The sequence below is a fragment of the Haematobia irritans genome, chromosome 3 (genome assembly GCF_050003625.1).
Source record: "Haematobia irritans isolate KBUSLIRL chromosome 3, ASM5000362v1, whole genome shotgun sequence".
Lineage (NCBI taxonomy): Eukaryota > Metazoa > Arthropoda > Insecta > Diptera > Muscidae > Haematobia > Haematobia irritans.
The window spans coordinates 172,064,353-172,089,715 of NC_134399.1; the positions used below are offsets into that span (position 1 = coordinate 172,064,353).

General features: G+C 30.5%; 2 protein-coding genes across 2 annotated transcripts; one reads left to right on the forward strand and one right to left on the reverse strand.

Annotated features, from left to right (window-relative positions):
• The first annotated feature begins 1,167 nt into the window (after positions 1–1,167).
• Positions 1,168–8,387, forward strand: sing (MARVEL domain-containing protein sing). The gene is made up of 3 exons (XM_075298315.1): positions 1,168–1,548; positions 7,941–8,081; positions 8,151–8,387. The coding sequence occupies exons 1-3, from the start codon at positions 1,237–1,239 to the stop codon at positions 8,226–8,228; spliced, it is 531 nt and encodes a 176-aa protein (XP_075154430.1). The 5' UTR covers positions 1,168–1,236; the 3' UTR covers positions 8,229–8,387.
• On the reverse strand, positions 8,114–25,022 carry Axs (Abnormal X segregation). The gene is made up of 9 exons (XM_075298314.1): positions 24,709–25,022; positions 24,503–24,618; positions 21,411–21,788; positions 21,136–21,348; positions 17,502–18,041; positions 17,143–17,439; positions 13,511–13,644; positions 8,935–9,111; positions 8,114–8,855 (listed from the first exon to the last, which is right to left on the reverse strand). The coding sequence occupies exons 1-9, from the start codon at positions 24,740–24,742 to the stop codon at positions 8,825–8,827; spliced, it is 1,920 nt and encodes a 639-aa protein (XP_075154429.1). The 5' UTR covers positions 24,743–25,022; the 3' UTR covers positions 8,114–8,824.
• Positions 25,023–25,363: the final 341 nt, after the last annotated feature.

The following is a 25,363-nucleotide window of genomic DNA, read 5'->3' on the forward strand; positions in this document are numbered from 1 at the left end:
TGCTTTAAGAATTGTCTTCTTTAAAATTAAGAGGAGTCTTTGAAATTTGCGTCCTTCATTTAAAGTCGTCTATCTTCGAAATAAAACAAATCTCCCTGAATGTAAGGAAAAACTTTTTTGAAGTAATAATCTTCAATTTTTATAAAACAAAAAAAAAATTCATGAGAAAATTTGGATATTAAAATTTTCATACGAAATTTTTATAAGCATCATTTAAAAAAAATATATGTGATGTTTACTAAAATTTCCTATGGAAATATTGTATAAAAATGTATATGAAAAAATGTTTATAAAAATTTTATATGAAAATTTCCATGATTGATAGGAAATTTGTAAAAATTTTCTATCAAAATTGTCTTATGTTAAGATGTTATAAAAATTTTCTACGAAAAGTAATGGTAGTAGATATGCGAACAAGGACGTTTATAAGATTTTTTTTTTTTTTTTTTTGCAAAAACATCCTACGAAATTTTTTTTTAAAACCTCACTCAGTCAGGGTTTGTTTTTACTCCAATAAGTTTAGGTCTTCGATCCAGGAGGAATTTTTTATAAAAAAAAATATCAAAGCAAATTTTTATAAAAAAAATATCAAAGGAAACTTTTATAATTTAAAAAATAAAAACTTTTTGTGTTTTTTTTTTTTGCCTTTGGTGTCCACATTATTGTCTTGATTTCAGCAGTTATACCAACAGGGGAAAAGGTTCATTGTTTGCAACATGTCGAAAAACTGAAAATGTTCATAGAAAAAATTAAAAAAAAATTGGGAATTTCTTATTTAGAAGTGTAACCACAGTGCAATATGCGAAACTGTCATCTACAATGTTTACAAATAGTTTCGGTCATTGAATTTAGCGCTACTCTACAAACGCCATATGGTTAAAAAAAAGAAAGACTTCTTCGCTTCCTATTTATATCCGGTGTTTAAACATAAATCCTAACATATTGGGATCGCCTACCCCAAGCACGCAGAAAACACATGTGTGAGTTTAGGTCATGATCACTGCATCTGATGACACACAGGAAGGGGGTCGTTTTATTTCTTAAAAACATCAACAAGAAGACATGTCTATTTTTAAAAATTAAAATTTCTTCAGACGTTCATTGTTTGGAATAGCATCCCAACAAAGAACAAGGAGTCAGTTGTTCTTGTCGTTTCCAAAACAAAGGAGCATTTTATTTTTCTCTAAGATTTGGTTAATCGTCGATTTGAAAAGAAATAGAAAATAGTGTTTTTTAATGGCTTCATTTGGTGTTCGTGGTATGAGCCAACAATTTGGCATTCGAATTTGTTGTTGTCGCATATGTACCTGCATCAATTTCGGTTTTGTTACCTCCAAGGCGGGTATATTGAAAATCATGCAATTAGGTTTGGCCACATTTTGTGAGGGTTTGCTAATAAAATATGGAATGCCTGCTGCCGATTCAATTGGACAAGCTTTGATGGGATTTGTGACAACAACCTCATATTGTTTTACCACAGTGGCAATTTTATTGGCCTGTTATTGTTTTTCGGAAAAATCCTATGGCCTTATTCGACAATCATTATTTGTAAGTAGATGTTGGTTGTGATAGTCAATATAAAAATAATATTAATAATAATAATACCATACATAAATTAATTTTTGTTTTGACTATAACAAAATTGATAACATTAAAAAAAAACTTTCTCAATGAAATTAATTCAGTAAATTTAATTTTCTTGGAATTTCTTTGTGAAGGATTTTTTATCCGATAATTATTTTTTAACAAAGTTTTAAATGAAAATTAAAATTTGTAGAAAATATTTAGCCCAAATAAAATTTACTAAAAAATATCCATGAAATTATCATTTTTACCAAATCAATAAATATTTGTAAAAAACAAATATTCGACAATCATTATTTGTAAGTTGTAGTGTTTGTTGTGATAGTCAAAATAAAAATTTATTTATGGATTATTATTTATATTTGTAAATAAATGTGTAACATTTAAAAAACTTTCTCAAGGAAATTAATTCTGTAAATTCAATTTTCTTGGAATTTCTTTGTGAAGGATTTTTCATCCGATAATTATTTTTTAACAAAATTTTAAATGAAAATTAAAATTTGTAGAAAATATTTAGCCCAAATAAAATTTACTAAAAAATTCAATTTTTGCAAAAATATCCATGAAAATATCATTTTTACCAAATTAATAAATATTTGTAAAAAAATCCATATTCGACAATCATTATTTGTTGTGATAGTCAAAATAAACATTTATTTATGGATTATTATTTATATTTGTAAATAAATGTGTAACATTTAAAAAAAACTTTCTCAATGAAATTAATTCTGTAAATTCAATTTTCTTGGAATTTCTTTGTGAAGGATTTTTCATCCGATAATTATTTTTTAACAAAATTTTAAATGAAAATTAAAATTTGTAGAAAATATTTGGCCCAAATAAAATTCTCTAAAAAATTCAATTTTTGCAAAAATATCCATGAAAATATCATTTTTACCAAATTAATAAATATTTGTAAAAAAAAATCCATATTCGACAATCATTATTTGTTGTGATAGTCAAAATAAACATTTATTTATGGATTACTATTTATATTTGTAAATAAATGTGTAACATTTAAAAAACTTTGTCAATGAAATTAATTCTGTAAATTCAATTTTCTTGAAATTTCTTTGTGAAGAATTTTTCATCTGATAATTATTTTTCGACAAAATTTTAAATGAAAATTAAAATTTGTAGAAAATATTTAGCCCAAATAAAATTTACTAAAAAATTCAATTTTTGCAAAAATATCCATGAAAATACCAAATTAATAAATATTTGTAAATAATACATATTAGACAATCATTATTTGTAAATTGTAGTGATAGTCAAAAAAAAATATAATTCATGACCAAATTTTTTATGAAAACTAAAGCTAGATGAATTTTCCCTTAAGTCAGGTACTATTGGTTTTCGCTTTGAAATTTTTCGCGGTTACTTTATTAAAATAATTCACTTTGATGCAGATAATTTTACGCAATTAATGCGTGCGGGCTTTTTCATGAGAATTATGCGAAGATTTAAATGTAATATATGAGTTTTCATATGTATTTGTAATTATTTAAAAAAAAGTAATCGCTTAAATCAAGTTATTTTCAACTAGAAAACCGAATGTACACAGAAAAAATTTTCACCAAAATATTTCCAATTAAAATTTTAATTTAATTTTCAAAAAAATATTCAATCAAAAATTTAATTGATTCAACAGTTTTTTAAATTAAAACAAAAATGTATAGAAGCAATTAATTTTTTAATTGGATCAGTGAATTTTTTAATTGACTTCGGTGATTGATATTATCATTTCTGTGATTTAAGATATTTCAATTAAAAATTAATTGGATCAATTAATTTCGTGATGGAACCAAAAATATTGTTTTTTTTTTTTTGTGAATAGCGTTCTTTACGTGAGTACTCACGTCCATGAGAGGGAGGTTACCTATATAGCCCTGTGTGAATAGTCTTCGCTCGTACGGGAACACTATCACTGTTCCATGTAAATAAACGAGATCATTCGGAGACTAAATATTAAAAGTCCCTAGGTTAGGTTAGGTTAGGTTAGGTGGCAGCCCGACGTATCAGGCTCACTTAGACTATTCAGTCCATTGTAATACCACAGTGATGAACTTCTCTCTTGTCACTGAGTGCTGCCCGATTCCATTTTAAGCTCAATGACGAAGGACCTCCTTTTTATAGCTGAGTCCGAAAGGCATTCCACATTGCAGTGAAACCACTTAGAGAAGGTTTGAAACACTCAGAAATGTCACCAGCATTACTGAGGTGGGATAATCCTCTGAAAAACTTTTTTTTTGTTGTTCGATCGAAGCAGGAATCGCCCCCACGACCTTGTGTATGCAAGGCGGGCATGCTAACCATTGCACCACGGTGGCTCCCAAAAGATTGTCATTGACTTTTATTTTAATTAAAGAAGTAATAGAATCAATTAATTTTTTCAATGAATATTTTTTAAATTAAAATTTTAACTGACATATTGGCCATATTTTTCTGTGTAGTTTTTTTTTTTTGTTGTTCGGTCGAAGCAGGAATCGCCTCCACGACCTTGTGTATGCAAGGCGGGCATGGTAACCATTGCACCACGGTGGCTCCCAAAAGGTTTTTTATTTGCATATTTAGAGACCTTAAAAGTCCGTTTTAGAATTAATCTAAAAAATCCAAAATAATATAAAAAATTAATTATTCCAATTAAAAATTTAATTGATTCAATAAAAGATTGTCATTTTTTTAGAATTAATCTAAAAAATCCAAAATAATATAAAAAATTAATTATTCCAATTAAAAATTTAATTAATGCAAGGCGGGCATGCTAACCATTGCACCACGGTGGCTCCCAAAAGGTTTTTTATTTGCATATTTAGAGATCTTAAAAGCCCGTTTTAGAATTAATCTAAAAAATCCAAAATAATATAAAAAATTAATTATTCCAATTAAAAATTTAATTGATTCAGTAAAAGATTGTCATTGACTTTTATTTTAATTAAAGAAGTAATAGAATTAATTAATTTTTTCATTGAATATTTTTTAAATTCAAATTTTAACTGACATATTGGCCATATTTTTCTGTGTATTTTTTTTTTTGTTGTTCGGTCGAAGCAGGAATCGCCCCCACGACCTTGTGTATGCAAGGCGGACATGGTAACCATTGCACCACGGTGGCTCCCAAAAGGTTTTTTATTTGCATATTTAGAGACCTTAAATGCCCGTTTTAGAATTAATCTAAAAAATCCAAAATAATATAAAAAAATTAATTATTCCAATTAAAAATTTAATTGATTCAATAAAAGATTGTCATTGACTTTTATTTTAATTAAAGAAGTAATAGAATCAATTAATTTTTTCATTGAATATTTTTTAAATTAAAATTTTAGCTGACATATTGGCCATATTTTTCTGTGTAGTTATCTATTTTTATACCCTGCGCCACACTGTGGAACAGGGTATTACAAGTTAGTGCATATGTTTGCAACACCCAGAAGGAGACGAGATAAACACATGGTGTCTTTGGCAAAAATGCTGAGGATGGGCTCCTGAGTCGATATAGCCATGTCCGTCTGTCCGTGAACGCATTTTTGTAATCAAAGTCTAGGTAGCAGTTTTAGTCCAATTGACTTCAAATTTGGCACAAGTATGTGTTTTGGCTCAGAATAGAACCCTATTGATTTTGGAAGAAATCGGTTCAGATTTAGATATAGCTCCCATATATATCTTTCGCCCGATATGGACTAATACGGTCCCAGAAGCCAGAGTTTTACCCCAATTTGGTTGAAATTTTGCACTAGGAGTACAATTAGTAGTGTAGTCAAGTGTGCCAAATTTTATTGAAATCGGTTCAGATTTAGATATATCTCCCATATATAGCTTTCGGCCGATTTACACTCATATGACCACAGAGGCCAATTTTTAACTTCGATTTAGTTGAAATTTTGCACAGGGAGTGAAATTAGCATTGTAGCTATGCGTACCAAATTTGGTTGAAATGGGTTCAAATTTAGATATAGCTCCCATATATGTTTTTCTGATTTCTGAATTTTGCACTAGGAGTACAATTAGTAGTGTAGTCAAGTGTGCCAAATTTTATTGAAATCGGTTCAGATTTAGATATATCTCCCATATATAGCTTTCGGCCGATTTACACTCATATGACCACAGAGGCCAATTTTTAACTCCGATTTAGTTGAAATTTTGCACAGGGAGTGAAATTAGCATTGTAGCTATGCGTGCCAAATTTGGTTGAAATCGGTTCAAATTTAGATATAGCTCCCATATATGTTTTTCTGATTTCTGAATTTTGCACTAGGAGTACAATTAGTAGTGTAGTCAAGTGTGCCAAATTTTATTGAAATCGGTTCAGATTTAGATATATATCCCATATATAGCTTTCGGCCGATTTACACTCATATGACCACAGAGGCCAATTTTTAACTCCGATTTAGTTGAAATTTTGCACAGGGAGTGAAATTAGCATTGTAGCTATGCGTGCCAAATTTGGTTGAAATCGGTTCAAATTTAGATATAGCTCCCATATATGTTTTTCTGATTTCTGAATTTTGCACTAGGAGTACAATTAGTAGTGTAGTCAAGTGTGCCAAATTTTATTGAAATCGGTTCAGATTTAGATATATCTCCCATATATAGCTTTCGGCCGATTTACACTCATATGACCACAGAGGCCAATTTTTAACTCCGATTTAGTTGAAATTTTGCATTATAGCATTATAGCTATGCGTGCCAAATTTGGTTGAAATCGGTTCAAATTTAGATATAGCTCCCATATATGTTTTTCTGATTTCGACAAAAATGGTCAAAATACCTTGTAAAATCGCCACTGCTTAGTCAAAAAATTGTAAAAATGACTCTAATTTTCCTAAACGTCTAATACATATATATCGAGCGATAAATAAACTTTCCCGAAGTTTCTTTAAATGTTTCCCATTTTTTTTTATTAACATTGTGTTCCACCCTAGTGCATTAGCCGACTTAAATTTGAGTCTATAGATTTTGTAGAAGTCTATAAAATTCTGTCCAGATCGAGTGATATTTAAATCTATGTATTTAGGACAAACCTTTATATATAACCCCCAACACATTTGACGGATGTGATATGGTATCGAAAATTTAGATCTACAAAGTGGTGCAGGGTATAATATAGTCGGCCCGCCCGACTTTAGACTTTTCTTACTTGTTTTTTTTTTTCAAATCTTTTACAGATTTTTTTTATTTCACTTTGTCACTGCTTACTAGAGTTTTTTACAAAGACCTTTTTCATTCCGGGGAAAGGGGGATTTTTTCGCATTTCCCGGGATCCCGCTCAAAAAAAATTTTAACAAATTGAGGTTAGAGTTCTAAGGAAACCTAACAATGTGTTTTTGAACCTCTTACATAAGTCAAAAAATTATATAAAAAAACAAGTATATGATTTTCTCCTCAGACTAAATTTACCCAATAATAGCGATACGCAGTGGAATAACATGCAGACCTGTCAAAACGCTGCCCTTAGAATTGCAACAGGATGTCTCCGCAGTACTCCCCTGGATCACCTTTATGCGGAGATCAATATCATCCCAGTGCGTCGACACAATTACATGTTGTCAAAGCAGTACCTCTTTGGTTGCTATCGTAGTCATTCAAATCACCATCTTGTGGATAGACAACCTCCTCCCAGGAATGTAAGGGTTGATCTTCACCTTCTAGAGCCCGAGATCCAGCGTTATAAAAGAGAGCCTCTAGATTAGGCAGCATACCAGATAGGTCTGAACAGGATTCAAGAGGATACTGTAGCTGAAGCGGTGAGAAGCTACAAGGTTAATCCTGTTCTAGGAGTCCGACCGCCGCCCATAGCACCGGAGGAGAGAGACCTCCCACGGCAGACCAGGGTAGTTTTGGCCTAACAAAGATCAGGCAAGTGCAGCCGCCTCAATTCCTACTAATCAGTGATTGATAGCAGCGTAGCTGACTTGTGTCCCATCTGTAATCAAGGGCCACATAACACTCGTCACCTTTTCGCTTGTCCAGCTAAGCCAACCCATCTCACCACCAGATCACTCTGGACACACCCCATCCTTGTCGCAGAGTTCCTTGATCTGGCTACTAGTTGAACTACACAAGCATAGAACAAAATGGATGAAACTACATTAAAAACTGTTACAACTACAACTACAACAACAATCCAATAATACTACAAATATTTTTTCTAGTATTCATACCAATATCAATATATTGCAAGAAAAGTTCCCACACTTAATTATCGGGAAAGCGGGAGTGCAAATATGGAAAAATCCCCGAAATTTCCAGTGAAGAAAAATTTGTGCTTACCTTCTATGAACATATGATCCTTTTATCTCAAGTTATCTAATTTCTCATCTAAATTTTCTCGATATTTCATTTCGTTTTGTTTTCAGGAAACTCTATTCAATGCTATTGCTTGTGCTATGTACTTTAGTTCGTCAAGCTATATGGGTTTTGCTTGTGTCGTTTGGTTACATCCACAATTTCTAATTAAGCCAGGATTTTGGGCATATCCAGCAATGACAGCAGCCTATGTAAGTAAAACATTTTCCAAAAAAAAAATCAATTTTCAATAAAAAGAGTGAATTTTCTTTTATTTGCAGTATATGGGATATGCCGCTGGAATATTACATGGTATCGATGCCTATTTAGCTTTTAAACATTACAAAGGCTATCGTTAAGTTTAAGAAATTAAAGTAGATGGTGATAGAGAAACTACGAAGAAGTAATCTAAGAATATAGAAGTAATCTAAGCTACATTTTTAAGATCAAAAGAGAATTTATTGTTTAAGTAAAGAAAGGAAGATTTTTGTATAATATACAAATAAATACAAGCATATGTTTATTAGTTTAATAAGTTAAACTTAAGGAAATATTTATACACACATGTATATATAAATAATCATTTTTTTGTGTATTTTAGTGCAATCTAAGGCCACTGGTTAGTATTAAATCTAATCAATATACATATGTCATACATATAAAATCGAGGTATATAAAATCCATGAACACAAAAAATACTAATTTCTTCTAAGGATTGGAGAAAAAATAGAACTAGAAATAATAGTAATCCGGTATAATTGGCATTCACACCTTTAGTTAAGACTCTGAGATTTTTATTTTTGCAGTCTCTGCCTCCAAGCAATTATACTAATTTTCGAGATTTGGAAGAAGATATTACTCAATTCATTGGTAATCCTGGATAATTTTTATTCACAAATTTTGAAAAGATTCTGTAGAGATTTTTTTTGTGTACAGCTTCTGCCAAGGCTTCGATTTAGTCGACTTTTATATTGGCCTTATATTTTCTGTAAATAAAAATATCATGATAATGTTTGACTCTTTTCCTTTGCATCCCCTTGTATATGGGAAAATATGTATACTTACTTGATATTCTTATAAGCTTGACTAGATTCATAATCGCCCTTCATTAAAGCTATACGCACCCATCGTGGTCTTTCATGTATGGCCTTGTGTATAACAAATTTCAAGCCCAGTAATAAATGTTCAAATATCACAAAGGATAAATTTGGCATGGATACAAAGTGTTGGGCTACAAAAGCTCTGGAAAGAAGAGATGATGTAAAAATAATAAATTCATGTTTTTTCAAGCTCGAGGTAATATTTAAATGTTTTATTTAAATGGTTTATTATATTTCGCTTTCTCAGGGGTCTACAAGAGATATATAGAAATAAAATTTCATAAATATCTATAATATAAATCTGTTGTAGTCCCCTAATAAAAATGTCGAGAAAAAATCAAAGAAAAAACTAATGATATAACAAGTATATACAGTACTAAGTTCGGGCGGGCCGAATCTTAAATACCCACCACCATGAACCAAATATTAGGGTTTCCTTTGAAATTTCAGGAGGGCTTGAGGACTTGAGGACACTTCCCGAAGATAAATTTAAAGATTTCACCTATGAGGACTGGATGTATAAGAACCATTTTTGTTTGAGTTTTAGAGGAATCCTTAACATCTCTTGTAAGTGTGCAAGAAAATTATAAAATAACGTCTTGATTTGAAATATTAAATCTGTAGAAGTAAAATCTGGAAATTTTACATTGAGTTTCAAGCAATTTTCATGAGCAGTGCGCCTTCTACACCCTCAAGAAGTGAAGTCGGTCTATATGGAGGCATTACCAAATGGACCGATAAAAACTTAATCCGATACACGTTTTTGTGAGCCTAAAATACCAGAATATTTACAATTTCAGGCAAATCAGATAAAAACTACGGTTTCTAGAAACCCAAGGAGTTAAATCGGGAGATCGTTCTTATGGGGGCTATACTAAAATAAGGACCGATACTCACCGTTTTCGGCACACCTCTTTATGACCCGAAAATACCTCTAGATTTTCAATTTCAGGCAAATAGGATAAAAACTTCGGATTCTAGTAGCCCAAGAAGTAAAATCGGGAAATCGGTCTATATGGGGGCTATACCAAAATATGGACCAATAATCACCATTTTCGGCACACCTCTTTATGGTTCTAAAATACCTCTAGATTTCCAATTTCAGACAAATTGGATAAAAAACCACGATTTCTATAAGCCCAAGACCCCAAATCGGGAGGTCGTTTTATATGGGGACCATACCAAAACATGGACCGATACTCACAATTTTTGGCACACGTATTTGTGGTCCTACAATACCTCTAGATTTCCAATTTCAGGTAAATTGAATAAAAACTGCGGTTCCTATAAGCCCAAGAAGTAAAATCGGGAGATCGGTCTATATGGGGGCTATACCAAAATATGGACCAATACTCACAATTTTTGGCACATGTATTTGTGGTCCTACAATACCTCTAGATTTCTAATTTCAGGTAAATTGAATAAAAACTGCGGTTTCTATAAGCCCAAGAAGTAAAATCGGGAGATCGGTCTATATGGGGGCTATACCAAAACATGGACCGATACTCACCATTTTTGGCACACCTCTTTTTGGTCATAAAATACCTCTAGATTTCAGGCAAATTGGATAAAAACTTCGATTTCTATAAGCCCAAGACCCAAAATCGGTAGGTCGGTTTATATGGGGACTATATCAAAATCTGGACCGATATAGCCCATCTTCGAACTTGACCAGCCTGCAGACAAAAGACGAGTTTGTGCAAAATTACAGCACGATTGCTTCATTATTGAAGGCTGTAGCGTGATTACAACAGACAGACAGACGGGCATCGTTATATCGTCTTAGAATTTCTCCCTGATTAAGAATATATATACTTTATATAGTCGGAAATCGATATTTCGATATGTTACAAACGGAATGACAAACTTATTATACCCCCGTCACCATTCTATGGTGGTGGGTATAAAAATTAAAAAAAAAAATAAATATACTATTGAAAAATAATTTTTAGGATTAAAATGGGACGATTTTGTCCCCCAAAAAAACCAAATTTAATTTAAATTCCAATAATTTTGGCAAGGAATATGGTCCCTATCAGTGATAAACACTGAGGAGTGGCAACATTTTGGCCCGATTCCTCACGAAATGATTCCACAATTGTAGCTTAGGTTAGGTATAGTGGCAGTCCACTATGTGATACCAAAGTGGTGAACTTCTCAATTGTAGAAAATCGTCTCCGCTAATCGAAGTTAAATTCTCCATTTGCGCTCTTTTGTATGCCGTGGAGTAAAAAGGAGCAAGTTTCCTGTTTTAAATTTTGCTGTGTTTCTTTTGGAGAAATAAAAAGAATTTCATGTAAACCTGATTTATTATTTTGAAGCAATTTCGAAAAAAAAAACACAATAGTTCCCAAATTTATATGAATTTCCCCATTAAAACCCCAAGTCTCCAACTCCAAAATTTCGCCGCCATCTACGAAAAAATATTCCCAATAATGCCATATATGAAATTGTCGCAATGTGTACTCCACATCTTAGCTCTGAGGAATATATAAACCTGCAACGTTTTCCTGAAAAAAAAAACTGACTTCAGTTGGTTTGACACTTGGGCAAGTCTTGCACTAATGGGATTAGAAACAGCCCCTAATTTGTGGCCTTATTTTATGAAAAACTGAAGGGAAAATATCAACGGACCTAATAATCTCTTGTATGGGCATCCTATTGCCGCAGCAATTTTGGGAAAGATTTTAAGATCTACATCTACCGAAAAATTTCAGTGGCGTCCAATAATCCTAACATATTAATATTTCTTACTTAAGGTGGGTATTAAGTTCGAGTTTAGTCGCTAGTAGTAATCAATTCCTAATTATCAGTTAATTTTTTTGTTGCTTTTTTATATACATATGTTAAATTGTTTTTGTAACGTAGTCTACATATTGTAGTTCCCAACGCTGTTTAATAAGATATATACTTAGTATTAAGGTGCAACTATATGTCAAGTTTATGCAATCCTTGTTAGTTTTTATTAAATAAAAAACAAAAATTAGAAATCAAATATAAAATAACTCAAATATATAAGTTCGAGGATTAAAAATTGTTAACATAAAAATATATATTATTTAAATATTAAATTTTTAGTTGCAAATAATTAAACTTATTGGTTAATAACCTGCGTTAGTAGGCATTTGAGAGTAGTAATCAATTCCTAAATTTTTATATTTATATATCAAATGGTTTTTGTAACGTAGTAAGATATATACTTAGTAATAAGGTGTAATAATGTCAAGTCCTTGATTGTAGTCCTAATTATTTTTATAAATTTTTTTAAGTAAATTTAATGTAATTCTTTATTTGAGTATCCCTGTAACCGTATATGGCCATTTCGGCTTGGTTGTAAAATGAGTTAAATAAAAAAAAAAAACCGTAAAGCAGAATAAAATCAAAATTTTTTGAAAATTTTATTATAACTAATGATCCAAAGCAACAATTGAAAGATTTTATTTCCTTTAAAGTTAATTACTAACGAAAATTAACCGTAAAAATGACTGTTTAGTGCGGTAATGAGATCTTGATGCCGGCCTTTATTCTCCAAATGGCATAATATGAGTTTGAAGAAGTTGTCTTCAAAAATGGAGAAAAATATCCAGTTAAAAATATTGAAAAACAATCTGTCCTGTTGTCACGCTACCTTATTTTTTTCAAAACAAAAAATAAAATCTCAACGGATAAAATAAAGTCTAATTTGGTCATAATTTTGGCGGAGAAATTTTTGGAAAGGGGTGGATATCTATATCTATAGAAAAAAATTTTCCGTCACGAGGCCCTTAATTTGCTACCTTCTTTTAAAAAAATCACAACGGACCAAATAATCTCTAATTTGATTATCCTTTGCCGGAAACATTTATGGAAAGGGGTTGAGATTTACATATGTATAACAATTTTTCAGTATTGGTAAATTAGCTTTTAAAAACAACTGGTATTTCTGACTTTCCAAATGTCATAATGTACTCTTTAAGAAGATGTCTTCAAAACGCAGAAACATTTCCAGCTGGAAAGCTCGGAAAAAAACTCTTCTTCCGTACGTTCCGCTTCCAGGAGCCATGATGACAAATCAATCAATCCAGATGTGGCGGAGCTCTAGGCTATGATATCGTCCAAATTATGCCCATTAAGAACCTAGTTCGTGTATTTGAAAACTCGAAAATTGACAGTGATTTGCCGGTAAACCTTTTTAAATTGGACAAAACTACCCCGATCTATCATGGGAGAGCAGGGCTATGCTATGGGCGAAGTCCAGGTTTCATCGTTTTGATCTACGGATCCTTTCCTGTAATACTATACCAAACGCGATAGGAGTGAGTACATATTCCTGGGCGATAGTTGTCTATATATGAGTAGAGCCTTAAATAGCTGCTGCCAAAAAGCTGAGCTTGCATTTATCATGCTGAAGTTTCCCAATTTTAATTTTTAAACAAACATACTACACATAGGCTTTGTCAACATGGATGGTGCAAATGCGAACGAAGTTATAATGACCCTTTAGTATACAAAATTAGAAATCTACTTTATGAAAATGTATTACAAAGCCATTTCTAACTCACCGTACATTGGGCAACAGGTACAAGAGGCCACAATTACTCAAAATGGCCATGACGGAGAGTAATTCAAAAGCTGATTGCCAGGCTCCAATATTTTTTGTGCGTCGAGCAAATGGACGTTTAAAGATGTTACAGAGCTAAAATATAATCAAATAATTTCCGAATAACAAGCGGATTGTAATCACGGTTGCCACGGTTGATAGAATACTACCAAAAATGGTAGAATTTTTACTGTTTGGTAGATTTGTTTATATTTTGGTAGATTTTATAAAATATTCCTTTCCGACTAAGAGGTAATTCACAAATTTTCCATAGAAATAAAAATTTTTGCAAAAATGTTCTATAGAAATAGAATGTTGATAAAATTTTCTATAGAAATCAATTTTTTTGCAAAAATTTTCAATACAAATAAAATTTTGCAAAAGTTTTCTATGGAAATAAAATTTTGCAAAAATTTTCAATAGAAATAAAATTTTGCAAAAATTTTCTATATAAATAATATTTTGACAAAAAAATCCTATACCCGTGTAAAAATTGGAGGATCCAATCCTATCTAATAATATCAAATTGGGTCTAATTGGATCTGTTCAGATATTGGTTCAGACATAATTAGATATGCACAGATATGCTATATATGGTGCTAGATCTGGTTAGATATAAGTGCAGATCTCATCATATATAGTATAATATCTAATTATATCTGGCATATCTAATAATATATGCTTGGATAGGACCATATATAGCACTATATCTAATAAGATATGGTAGATATAACATCATATCTGACTATATATGGGGTTAAATACGGTCCAAAATATAAAAAAAAAATCATGAACAAGTTAAAAAAATTTTTGCAATACACGTCTAAACCTCAATGCCATTATGTCAAATGTCAACGCCGTCAGGGGCATCACTTCTAAACAAATTTAACGCCAGACTAGCTGAGAAAATTAAGAAATTTAATATAATTGTTTTAAATGTGTTCCTTTGATATACACTTTATCGTTTCCTTTATTGCGGAGATTATGTAGGTAAGTAGCTTGTATTTGTTATTTCCTTAGTAGTCATTTTCATATTGTTTTACTATTTTCTAGATTTGGAAAAAAAGGAAACCTCAGTGGTGTACTGGTTAACATGCCCGCCTTGCATTCAAAAGGTCACGGGTTCAAATCCCAGTTCCGACCAACACCAAAAATTATTTCGGCGGTGGATTATCTCCTCGCAGTAATGTTGGTGACATTTCTGCTTCAAAGATTCTCTAAGTTGTTTCAGCGCAACGTGAAATGCCGATAGGACTCGATTATAGCAAGGAGGTCCCATGTTATTGAGCTAATTATTGAATCGAGCAGCAGTCAGTGATAAGTGAGATGTTGATCACTGTGATGTCATGATGGTCTGAATAGTATGTATGAGCCTAAAATAACAGCCTATCGCTATACCTAACCTAATCGCGAATACACTTTAAATGTGAGTATTAAAAGCAACATAAAATTATATGGCAATTTTTATTGCAACTTAAAGAAGAATGATCCAAAACAATACTAATACTTGCTTACATAGTTCAATATATTCCCATATTTGTTTATTCCTATATTTGTTTAATAATTGTTTTTTTACTTAATTTCATTGCAGATTGCCTTAACGCTGTAATACTTTAGTCGCGTGTCTAAGTTCAAAGCAGAAGAAACAAACGAAAAAACCCTTGGACAACACTCTAACTCAACTGTCAATACTCTTAAATAGCTTTGATGGATCAATTTAAATTAAACATATTTATTATGCACATACTTTTTGTCTGTATTATTAAATAAAACAATTGATCTCATTTTATATACAAATTATGGGCTTTTATGTGTTGAAAGATCTCGAAAGATACAATTGTATCAAATAATATACAATTATATCAAATTAGATCTGATTAGATGTGTCTCATTTTTGAGATCTGATCAGATCAAATTTCATAGTATTTAGATCTGACCAGATATAACCATTTTTCGGATCTGCTCAGATCTGACCATATCTTGGATCAGATCTAACCATATCAAATCAGATCCCCCAATTTTTACACGGGTAGATATAAAATTTTGTAAAAATTTTCTATAGATCTAAAATTTTGCAAAAATTTTCAATAGAAATAAAATTTTGCAAAAATTTTTTATAGAAATAAAATGTTGGCAAAATTTTCTATAGAAATAAAATTTTGACAAAATTTTGTTATAGAAATAAAATTTTGCCTAAATATTCTATAGAAATAAAATGTTGGCAAAATTTTCTATAGAAATAAAATTTTGACAAAATTTTCTATAGAAATTAAATTGTCATCCATTTTGTTTTGTTATTTTTGGTTTTTTTTCTTTAATCACTGTTGTTTTTGATTTCAGATTAAAATTAAATTTTGAAAAAATTTTCTATATAAATAATATTTTGACAAAAATTTCCTATAGAAATAAAATTTTGCAAAAATTTTCTATAGATATAAAATTTTGCAGAAATTTTCTATAGAAATAAAATTTTGACAAAATTTTATATAGAAATAAAATGTTGACAAAATTTCCTATAGAAATGAAATATTGACAACAGTAAAAATTTTCTATAGATATATAATGTTGTAGAAATTTTCTACAGAAATAAAGTTTTGACAATATTTTCTATAGAAATAAAATTTTGACAATATTTTCTATAGAAATAAAATTTTGACAATATTTTCTATAGAAATAAAATTTTGCAAATATTTTCTAAAGAAGTAAAATTTTGACAAAATTTTTTATAAAAATAAAATTTTGAGAAAATTTTCTATAGAAATAAAGTTTTGACAAAATTTTCTATAGAAATAAAATTTTGACAAAATTTTATATAGAAATAAAATGTTGATAAAATTTTTTATAGAAATCAATTTTTTTGCAAAAATTTTCTATACAAATAAAATTTTACAAAAATTGTCTGTAGATATAAAATTTTGCAAACATTTGCTATAGAAATAAAATTTTGGAAAAATTTCCTATAAAGATATATTGACAAAAATTTCCTATAGAAAAACATTTTGCAAAACTTTTCTATAGAAATAAAATTTTGCAAAAATTTTCTATAGAAATAAAATGTTGGCAAAATGTTCTATAGAAATAAAATTTTGTAAAAATTTTCAAAGTAAAATTTTGAGAAAATTTTTTATAAAAATAAAATTTTGAGAAAATTTTCTATAGAAATAAAGTTTTGACAAAATTTTCTATAGAAATAAAATTTTGATAAAATTTTCTATAGAAATAAAATTTTATATAGAAATAAAAATTTTCTAAAGATATAAAATTTTTTACAAAATTTTCCAAAGAAATAAAATGTTGACAATATTTTCTACAGAAATAAAATTTTGCAAAAATTTTCTAAAGAAATAAAATTTTGCAAAAATTGTCTATAGAAATAAAATTTTCTATAGAAATATGTTTGTTTACAAAATTTTCTATAGAAATAAAATTTTGACAAAATTTTCTATAGAAATAAAATTTCGACAAAATTTTCTATCGATATAAAATTTGTAATAGAAATAATTTTTTTTTGGTAGTTTCCTTCGCAAAATTTTCTCCAAATTTTGGTAGATTATTTTTGACTCGAGTGGCAACCGTGATTGTAATACAATTTACCTTAAACAAATCTATGTGCATGGCAAAAATATTATTAACCAGAGCTCCAAAAGCTGCAAATGGAGCCACAGCCGCAAATAGCACAATAAAACCGAATTGTATACACATTTGTAGATAATCCTCATAGGTTGATTGGTATTGATCCAAACCGGCTTCAAAGAAACATTGTTCATAACGTGAAACATCACTGACCAAAGACAACTTCTCCGTATCCAATTCTTTGTGCATGAATTTAGCAAATTTTTGTTTCAGAACAGCCAAAAGGGGAATGCCTACTTCTTGGGCTATACAAACAATCTGAGGAAATATAAGAAAATTCAACCATAAAATATAACACTTCAAATAATTCTGAAGCCTACCTGAAATATCAATAATTGCATCATTAATTGATAATTCAATTGTTTCAAATCCTGCAATATGAAGGCTATGTAAAATAATGAAAAGAAATTATTAACAATTTCAAAGATCATCAGCTTATTGACACGATGTCTCTCATATTGCAAGCGTGTTCGATGATTTTCCAATTCTGTTAAAAATGTTGCCAATTTCTCATAGGCCCATGAAAATATGGCTATCAATATGGATTGCACTATGACGGGTATATAGAGAAGCCATGAATCTGGTCCAAAGTCAGCCAAAACCTCGGCCTCTATTTGAAATTGATAGAGAGCAAAATAGGCAGCAGCTACAACGCATAAAAATACCACAGGATAAGATATGCAATACATTTGCAGGTATGTATAACGCATAGGATATTGCAGAGTCATTTTGCCTGTGATGGGATCAATTTTCTCTTTGCCATAATAACTGGTACGTGGCTTATCCAAACTGGACATCTCAATGGTACCCCAACGGTAAGCTAAACCAGCACAACGACGTTTCCATAACTCCAGAAATATCTGCAAGAATATTGATTGTTAAAAGATTAGTAAAGAAAATAAAGGGAACAAAAAATCTCAAGTACATTCCACCATAGATTTCATACGAAAATTTCTTTCAAAAACCTTTGGTAAGAAAGATTTTTCTCGTGGTGTGATGAGCGTTACATTGTAAAAACAAGGAAGTTTATGAACCATAATTAAGGCAGCAGAAGCAATATAACTGAGGTTGTGATATCGGAAGTGACCAAACTTAACCCTAATAATGTGGATTAGAGGCCATAACTCACTAGTGTTTTAGTTACTGATGGAAAAAGGATACGCCATTTATTAGCACTGCTGTCAATTTTATTTCTATTGAATTTTTTTTTTCAAAATTTTATTTCTATAGAGAATTTTGTCAAACTTTTATCTCTATAGAAAATTTTGCCAAAATTTTATTTCTATAGAAAATATTGTCAAAATTTTATTCTATAAAAATTTTTGTCAAAATTTTATTTCTATAGAAAATTTTGCCAAAATTTTATTTCTATAGAAAATTTTGTCAAAATTTTACTTCTATAGAAAATTTTGTTAAAATTTTATTTCTATAGAAAATATTGTCAAAATTTTATTTCTATAGAAAATTTTGTCAAAATTTTATTTCCATAGAAAATTTTGTCAAAATTTTATTTCTATAGAGAATTTTGTCAAACTTTTATCTCTATAGAAAATTTTGTCAAAATTTTATTTCTATAGAAAATTTTGTCAAAATTTTATTTCTATATAAAATTTTATCAAAATTTTATTTCTATAGAAAATTTTGTCAAAATTTTATTTTTATAGAAAATTTTGTCAAAATTTTATTTCTATAAAAAATTTTGTCAAAATTTTATTTCTATAGAAAATTTTGTCAAAATTTTATTTCTGTAGAAAATTTTGTCAAAATTTTATTTCTATAGAAAAGTTTGTCAAAATTTTATTTCATGTTTTTGTTGTTTTTCGATCTTTATTTTCAAATAAAAGTCTTGTTTTTTGGAGCTTGAGATCGGTATATATTTATGTATTATTTTCTTTCAATATTTCGCAATTTCTTTGATATGCTTCTTCACTCAAGTGCAATAATGAAACCTGACGAGAGCAGTGATGTTTCGCTGACTCCAATAAGAATAAGTGTTTAGTTATTGTAGACGATATACATATTTCCTGAAGAAGCAATTCAAAGAAATTGCGAAATATTGAAAGAAAATAATACATAAATATATACCGATCTCAAGCTCGAAAAAACAGAAGACTTTTAAAATTTTATTTCTATAGAAAATTTTGTCAAAATTTTATTTTTATAGAAAATTTTGTCAAAATTTTATTTCTATAGAAAATTTTGTCAAAATTTTATTTCTATAGAAAATTTTGTCAAAATTTTACTTCTATAGAAAATTTTGTTAAAATTTTATTTCTACAGAAAATTTTGTCAAAATTTTACTTCTATAGAAAATTTTCTCAAATTTTTATTTTTATATAAAATTTTGTCAAAATTTTATTTCTATACAAAATTTTGTCAAAATTTTATTTCTATAGAAAATTTTGTCAAAATTTTATTTCTGTAGAAAATTTTGTCAAAATTTTATTTCTATAGAAAATTTTGTCAAAATTTTATTTCTATAGAAAATTTTGTCAAAATTTTATTTTTATCGAAAATTTTGTCAAAATGTTATTTCTATAGAAAATTTTGTCAAAATTTTATTTCTATAGAAAATTTTGTCAAAATTTTACTTCTATAGAAAATTTTGTTAAAATTTTATTTCTACAGAAAATTTTGTCAAAATTTTACTTCTATAGAAAATTTTCTCAAATTTTTATTTTTATAGAAAATTTTGTCAAAATTTTATTTTTATAGATAAAAGTAAAAAATGTACCATTATTGGTAGAATTCTACCGACTGTGGCAACCGTTATTGTAACCCCTTACATTTCAAGTGCTTTAGTATTTAGTACCTTCGCTATAGCGTTTTCACTGTACGTGTGTCCTGTACGAAAACAATTTTAAATTTCAGACATCGTAAGCTACGGATTTAGCTGCGATAGATATTCCTAGATGGACCCAGAAGTTCAATAGACGGACGGACTAATTTTAGAGAATTAGAGAATTTTGTCAAACTTTTATCTCTATAGAAAATTTTGTCAAAATTTTATTTCTTTAGAAAATTTTGTCAAAATTTAATTTCTATAGAAAATTTTGTCAAAATAAAATAAATAAAATTTTATTTTAATTTTGTCAAAATTTTATTTCTATAGAAAATTTTGTTAAAATTTTATTTCTATAGAAAAATTTTATTTCTTTAGAAAATTTTGTCAAAATTTAATTTCTATAGAAAATTTTGTCAAAATAAAATAAATAAAATTTTATTTTAATTTTGTCAAAATTTTATTTCTATAGAAAATTTTGTTAAAATTTTATTTCTATAGAAAATTTTGTCAAAATTTTATTTTTAAAGAAAATTTTGTCAAAATTTTATTTCTATAGAAAATTTTGTCAAAATTTTATTTCTATAGAAAATTTTGTCAAATTTTTATTTTTATAGAAAATTTTGTCAAAATTTTATTTCTACAAAAAATTTGGTCAAAATTTTATTTCTATAAAAAATTGTGTCAAAATTGTATTTCTATAGAAAATTTTGTCAAAATTTTATTTCTATAGAAAATTTTGTCAATATTTTATTTTTATAGATAAAAGTAAAAAATGTACCATTATTGGTAGAATTCTACCGACTGTGGCAACCGTTATTGTAACCCCTTACATTCCAAGTGCTTTAGTATTTAGTACCTTTGCTATAGCGTTTTTTCACTGTACGTGTGTCCTGTACGAAAACAATTTTAAATTTCAGACATCGTAAGCTACGGATTTAGTTGCGATAGATATTCCTAGATGGACCCAGAAGTTCAATAGACGGACGGACTAATTTAAATTATATTCATAGTAGTACGGACTAATTTAGTTACGATGTGCATGGTCAGATTGACCTATAATTTTCAAAAGATTGTAGTTCTCACATCAATATTTCGATTATAGTTGAGGTATCCAACCCAACTGCTATGGTGGAAAGTATCCTCTATAGTTTTTTTTTTTTTTAACTCACCGTTGACCAAAGGACATAAAAGCCTATCACAACAGATAAATTGATACTCCAGAAATATTGGCAAACACCAAAAATTGTGGGATATATCAAAGCTTTCGTATAAAACTCAATGAAGGCAAAATAAAGACCAATGCTAGAACCAAAGTAATTGCGTATGTGTTCAATGGGTAGTGAACGACGACGCCAATTAAAAGAGAACTCCTCCAGGAATTCCTGTAAAACAAATAAATTGTAATAACTATAGACCTTCCTCATTATTGCAAAGATTTACTTACAATGTCATGCAAAGGAAATAGATCTTCCACAATACCTTGACGTATATATGATAGTAACTGAGGTTTTACCACATCCTTTATCAGTACAGGTGCTTCGCAGAAACGCACAATGTCATCTTCAGTCATACCGGGAAGTAAAAAATCCGCTATAGAATCATAATTGAATTTTTGCATGCTTCCCGTTGTTGTTCTCTTTGTCAGTTCTGCTTCATCGGCCAATCGTAACAATGTATCCGTTGAGGCAGTCAGATAAAGATATTTCTCCTCCTTACTAATCCATTCTAAAGTAGTTTTTATGTTAAATTGTCGAATAATTTTCTGAACATCTTCACAATGGCTTAGCTTTGCCTTTTCGCCGAATGTCAGTACCACATAAGTCTGAAATGAATCGATAAAAATTTAATAAAATTAAAATTTAAGAGGCAGCGAATAAGGAGAAAAAAGAAATTGAGCAATGGAATGATCGTATTGCAAATAGAGGATCACGATGAGCTATTGCCTGATGGCAAGAAAAATAGAATATTTGTCGAAGACTGGCCCGATAAGTAAAACGATTTTCTGCAATGTACACAACGGAGGTCAAAGAGCACACTCATCAGGAAAGCTGTTCCAACTATGCAAAATTATTGGATTAGAAAATAAGCTTTTCGACATATGCTTAGTTTAGGTTTCTATGGAAGTCAAAATGCAGCAGAAGACACTCGGTATGCAGTGTGTACGGAGGTTAGGTGGCTTAGGCGTCTCCACTTCACAGAAATGGCCCGAGAAGTCGAACACATGGCGACCTGCAGAATTAGACGAAATCCAACTGAAGACACTATTGTTGTTGTAGTTATAACAGTTTTTAATGTAGGTTCATCGATTTTGTTCTATGCTTAGGTAGTTCAATAGTAGCCAGATCAAGGAATTCTGCGACAAGTGTGGGGTGTGTCCAGAGTGATCTGGTGGTGAGACGGGTAGGTTTAGCTGGGAAAGCGAAAAGGTGATGATGTGGCCCTTGATTACAGATGGGACACACGTCAGCTACGCTGCTATCAGTTACTGATAAGTAGGAATTGAAGCGGCTGCACTTGTCTGATCTTAGTTGGGCCAAAATTACCCTGATCTGCCGTGGAGGTCTCTCTTCTCCGTTGCTATGGACGGTGGTCGGACTCCGAGAACAGGATTAATCGTATAACTTCTCACCGCTTCAGCTACAGTATCCTCATGAATTCTGTTCAGACCTGTCTGGTATGCTGCCTGATCTAGAGGCTCTATTTTACAACGCTGGATCTCGCTCTCTAGATGGTGAAAATCAACCCTTACATTCCTGGGTGGAGGTTTTCTATCCACAAGATGGTGATTTGGATGACAGCTTCGATAGCAACCCAAGAGGTACAACATGTAATTGTGTCGACGCACTGGGATGACCCAAGAGGTACAACATGTAATTGACAACATGTGACACGCACTGGGTTGATTTTGGTCTCCGCATAAAAGTGATCCAGGGGTGTACTGCGGAGACATCCTGTTGCAGTTTTAAGGGCAGGTCTGTATGTTATTCCACTGCTTGTCGCTCGTTTGAGGTGTTAACACTATTGGAAGAAGATTGTCGCCAACACATTGGAAAAACGGAAAATGTTTTTTTTTCGTTCGTTTCCGAGACACATGTGACTGCAAAAAGCGTATCGATTCAACACGAGTGATTAGAAATGGCGTCTGTACGTCAATGTGAAGCAAACAAAATGATTGTATGAAAGCAAGAGAGATGCCGAAGTCCTGAATCAATGAAGATCTTCATCCATAAAAGGCTATGGTCTGCATTTGGTGGGATTGGTATGGCACGATCCACTGAAAAATGCCTGGAACGAAATGTCACTGTAAATAAGGAGCTCAACATTGCCAAAGATGAACCGTGAATATGTGGTTATTTGGCTGAAAAGACTTGATAGACGAGGACAAGTCATCTTGCTCAAATCAACGACAGACCCCATGTAGCTCAAGTCGTCAGGAGTGTTCTTTTCCAGATTTTGAACCTACCGACTATCACTTTTTCAGCTTTCTTTCAAATAAAATAATTACGAGAGGTCTGCAAAAAAGGCTGCGAGGCGTGTACAACTTTTTCATGGGACTGATGACTTTTGTGTTTGGAAACTGAAAGAATTCGTAATTCAGCATCGAATGAAACAAAAATTCGGCCCTGTGATCATTTTACTCTTCTCCAGGTACTTTGTGTGGGTCAAAACACGTACAACAAGGTTGCCATTAATTTTCCGGACGTATTCAGTGCCATTGTTCCATATTAAAATTGTTTTGCAACAGTTTTGAGAATTTGCATACCTCTAATGCGCTATTATTCGTCAGAGACTTAAGTGGTTTTAGATCTAAAAATATAAATCTTGCTCGCCAAATACAATCAATATGACTCAGATGGTTTTGTCGTAACGGATAATTTTGTAAATACTTAATATGGCGTTCGATATTGCATCAGTTACTTTGGAAAATATTTGAGATCCGTTTTATATTATGAGAGGAATAACAAACAACAAAGAGTAGGTATTTGTTTTGGACTATTTCGTTACTCATGTTATTTTTTACTTAAACCGGACATTGCATCGGAAATGTCAGCAATAAAGAAGAAGATGGGACTATGTCGTTATAAGTCTACATCTTATCCAAAATAGGCTACAATGAAAATCGAAGTTTTTAGTCGAGCCAATGTGAGAAGACAAGATTTTATAAAATTTTATCTTATATAGGACTTGAATATGAAAACCAAACAATTTCATACAATTCCTCCACTCACAACATAAAGGAATTAATTGCAAATAATTTTGTATGCATTCTATTTGCTGTACGATGTCAATTTAACATTTTTTGTGTGGTCTTTCGAACGAATTCCTAAATATTTCTTATTCTGCCTTCACGCTTTAGATAAATATATATAAAATCTTTCACTTAACACTGATAAGCACTTTTATCGTACACACATTTCCATAATAAAACATTTTTATGATGAGGTTTGACCTTCATAACCAATCAGCTTGTTTTTTAATTTCATATTTTCTACTGGATTACTATTACTACACGATGTCCTTGTCCTCTATACTTACCTTATGATCTCCAGTCTCATCGCAGCTGCCACTTTTATTGGCACTCAGTTTTATGCTTCTTTGGCGACGGAACAATTGATTTTGTATGATCTTCTGAGGCCGTTTGCCTAGCAAACCTATGTTCGTTCGATGTGATGTGGCCGTACAAAAAGAGGAATTACATAAAAATATAGATTGAAAATATTTTTGCTTGCATTTATGCTTACCAACGTTGTTCATCTCGTTTGCAGCCATAACCATCTCTCCTCAATTTTGACACATCTAATTTACTTGAGCCGGTCAAGCAACTACAAAATTTGTTGGCTTGCTATCTATGCTTTCTAATATTTTTTTTTTTGGCACACGCGTTCTTTCACCTCTGCTACCGGCTAAGATGTGATGGATGCTTCTATACACAATCTATATGTATTTTGTTAATTTTGTTTCTTCTTGTAAGAGAGAAAAGAAAGCAACAAATGTTTAAGAAAAAAAACTATTGTTGACGTTGGCCGTGATGACCATATGATCAGATGAAATCAAAACAAACCGGCCAAAGCAGCTGTATCTTATAGCCAGTGTTGCCAATTTCATGCTTTTAGCACCAAATTTAGTGCTTTTTGATTTCTAAAAAGCACCAAATTGCATTTTTAGTGCCTTTAGGCCGGTACTCTGTTCTGTTTTCGCGTTGAAACTCCATACAAAACCAAAAAATGCGAAAAATTTGCGAAATTTTTTCCATTTGTGATACTTTGTTTTTTCGTGTTGAAAAACTGACGTTTATAGCACGGCGCCATTTGCAATGTGAATTAAGAAATAATTTATTTATCAAAAACTATTTGTGCGGGTTTATAATCAAACACGGACCATATTTTTGTTCCGAAA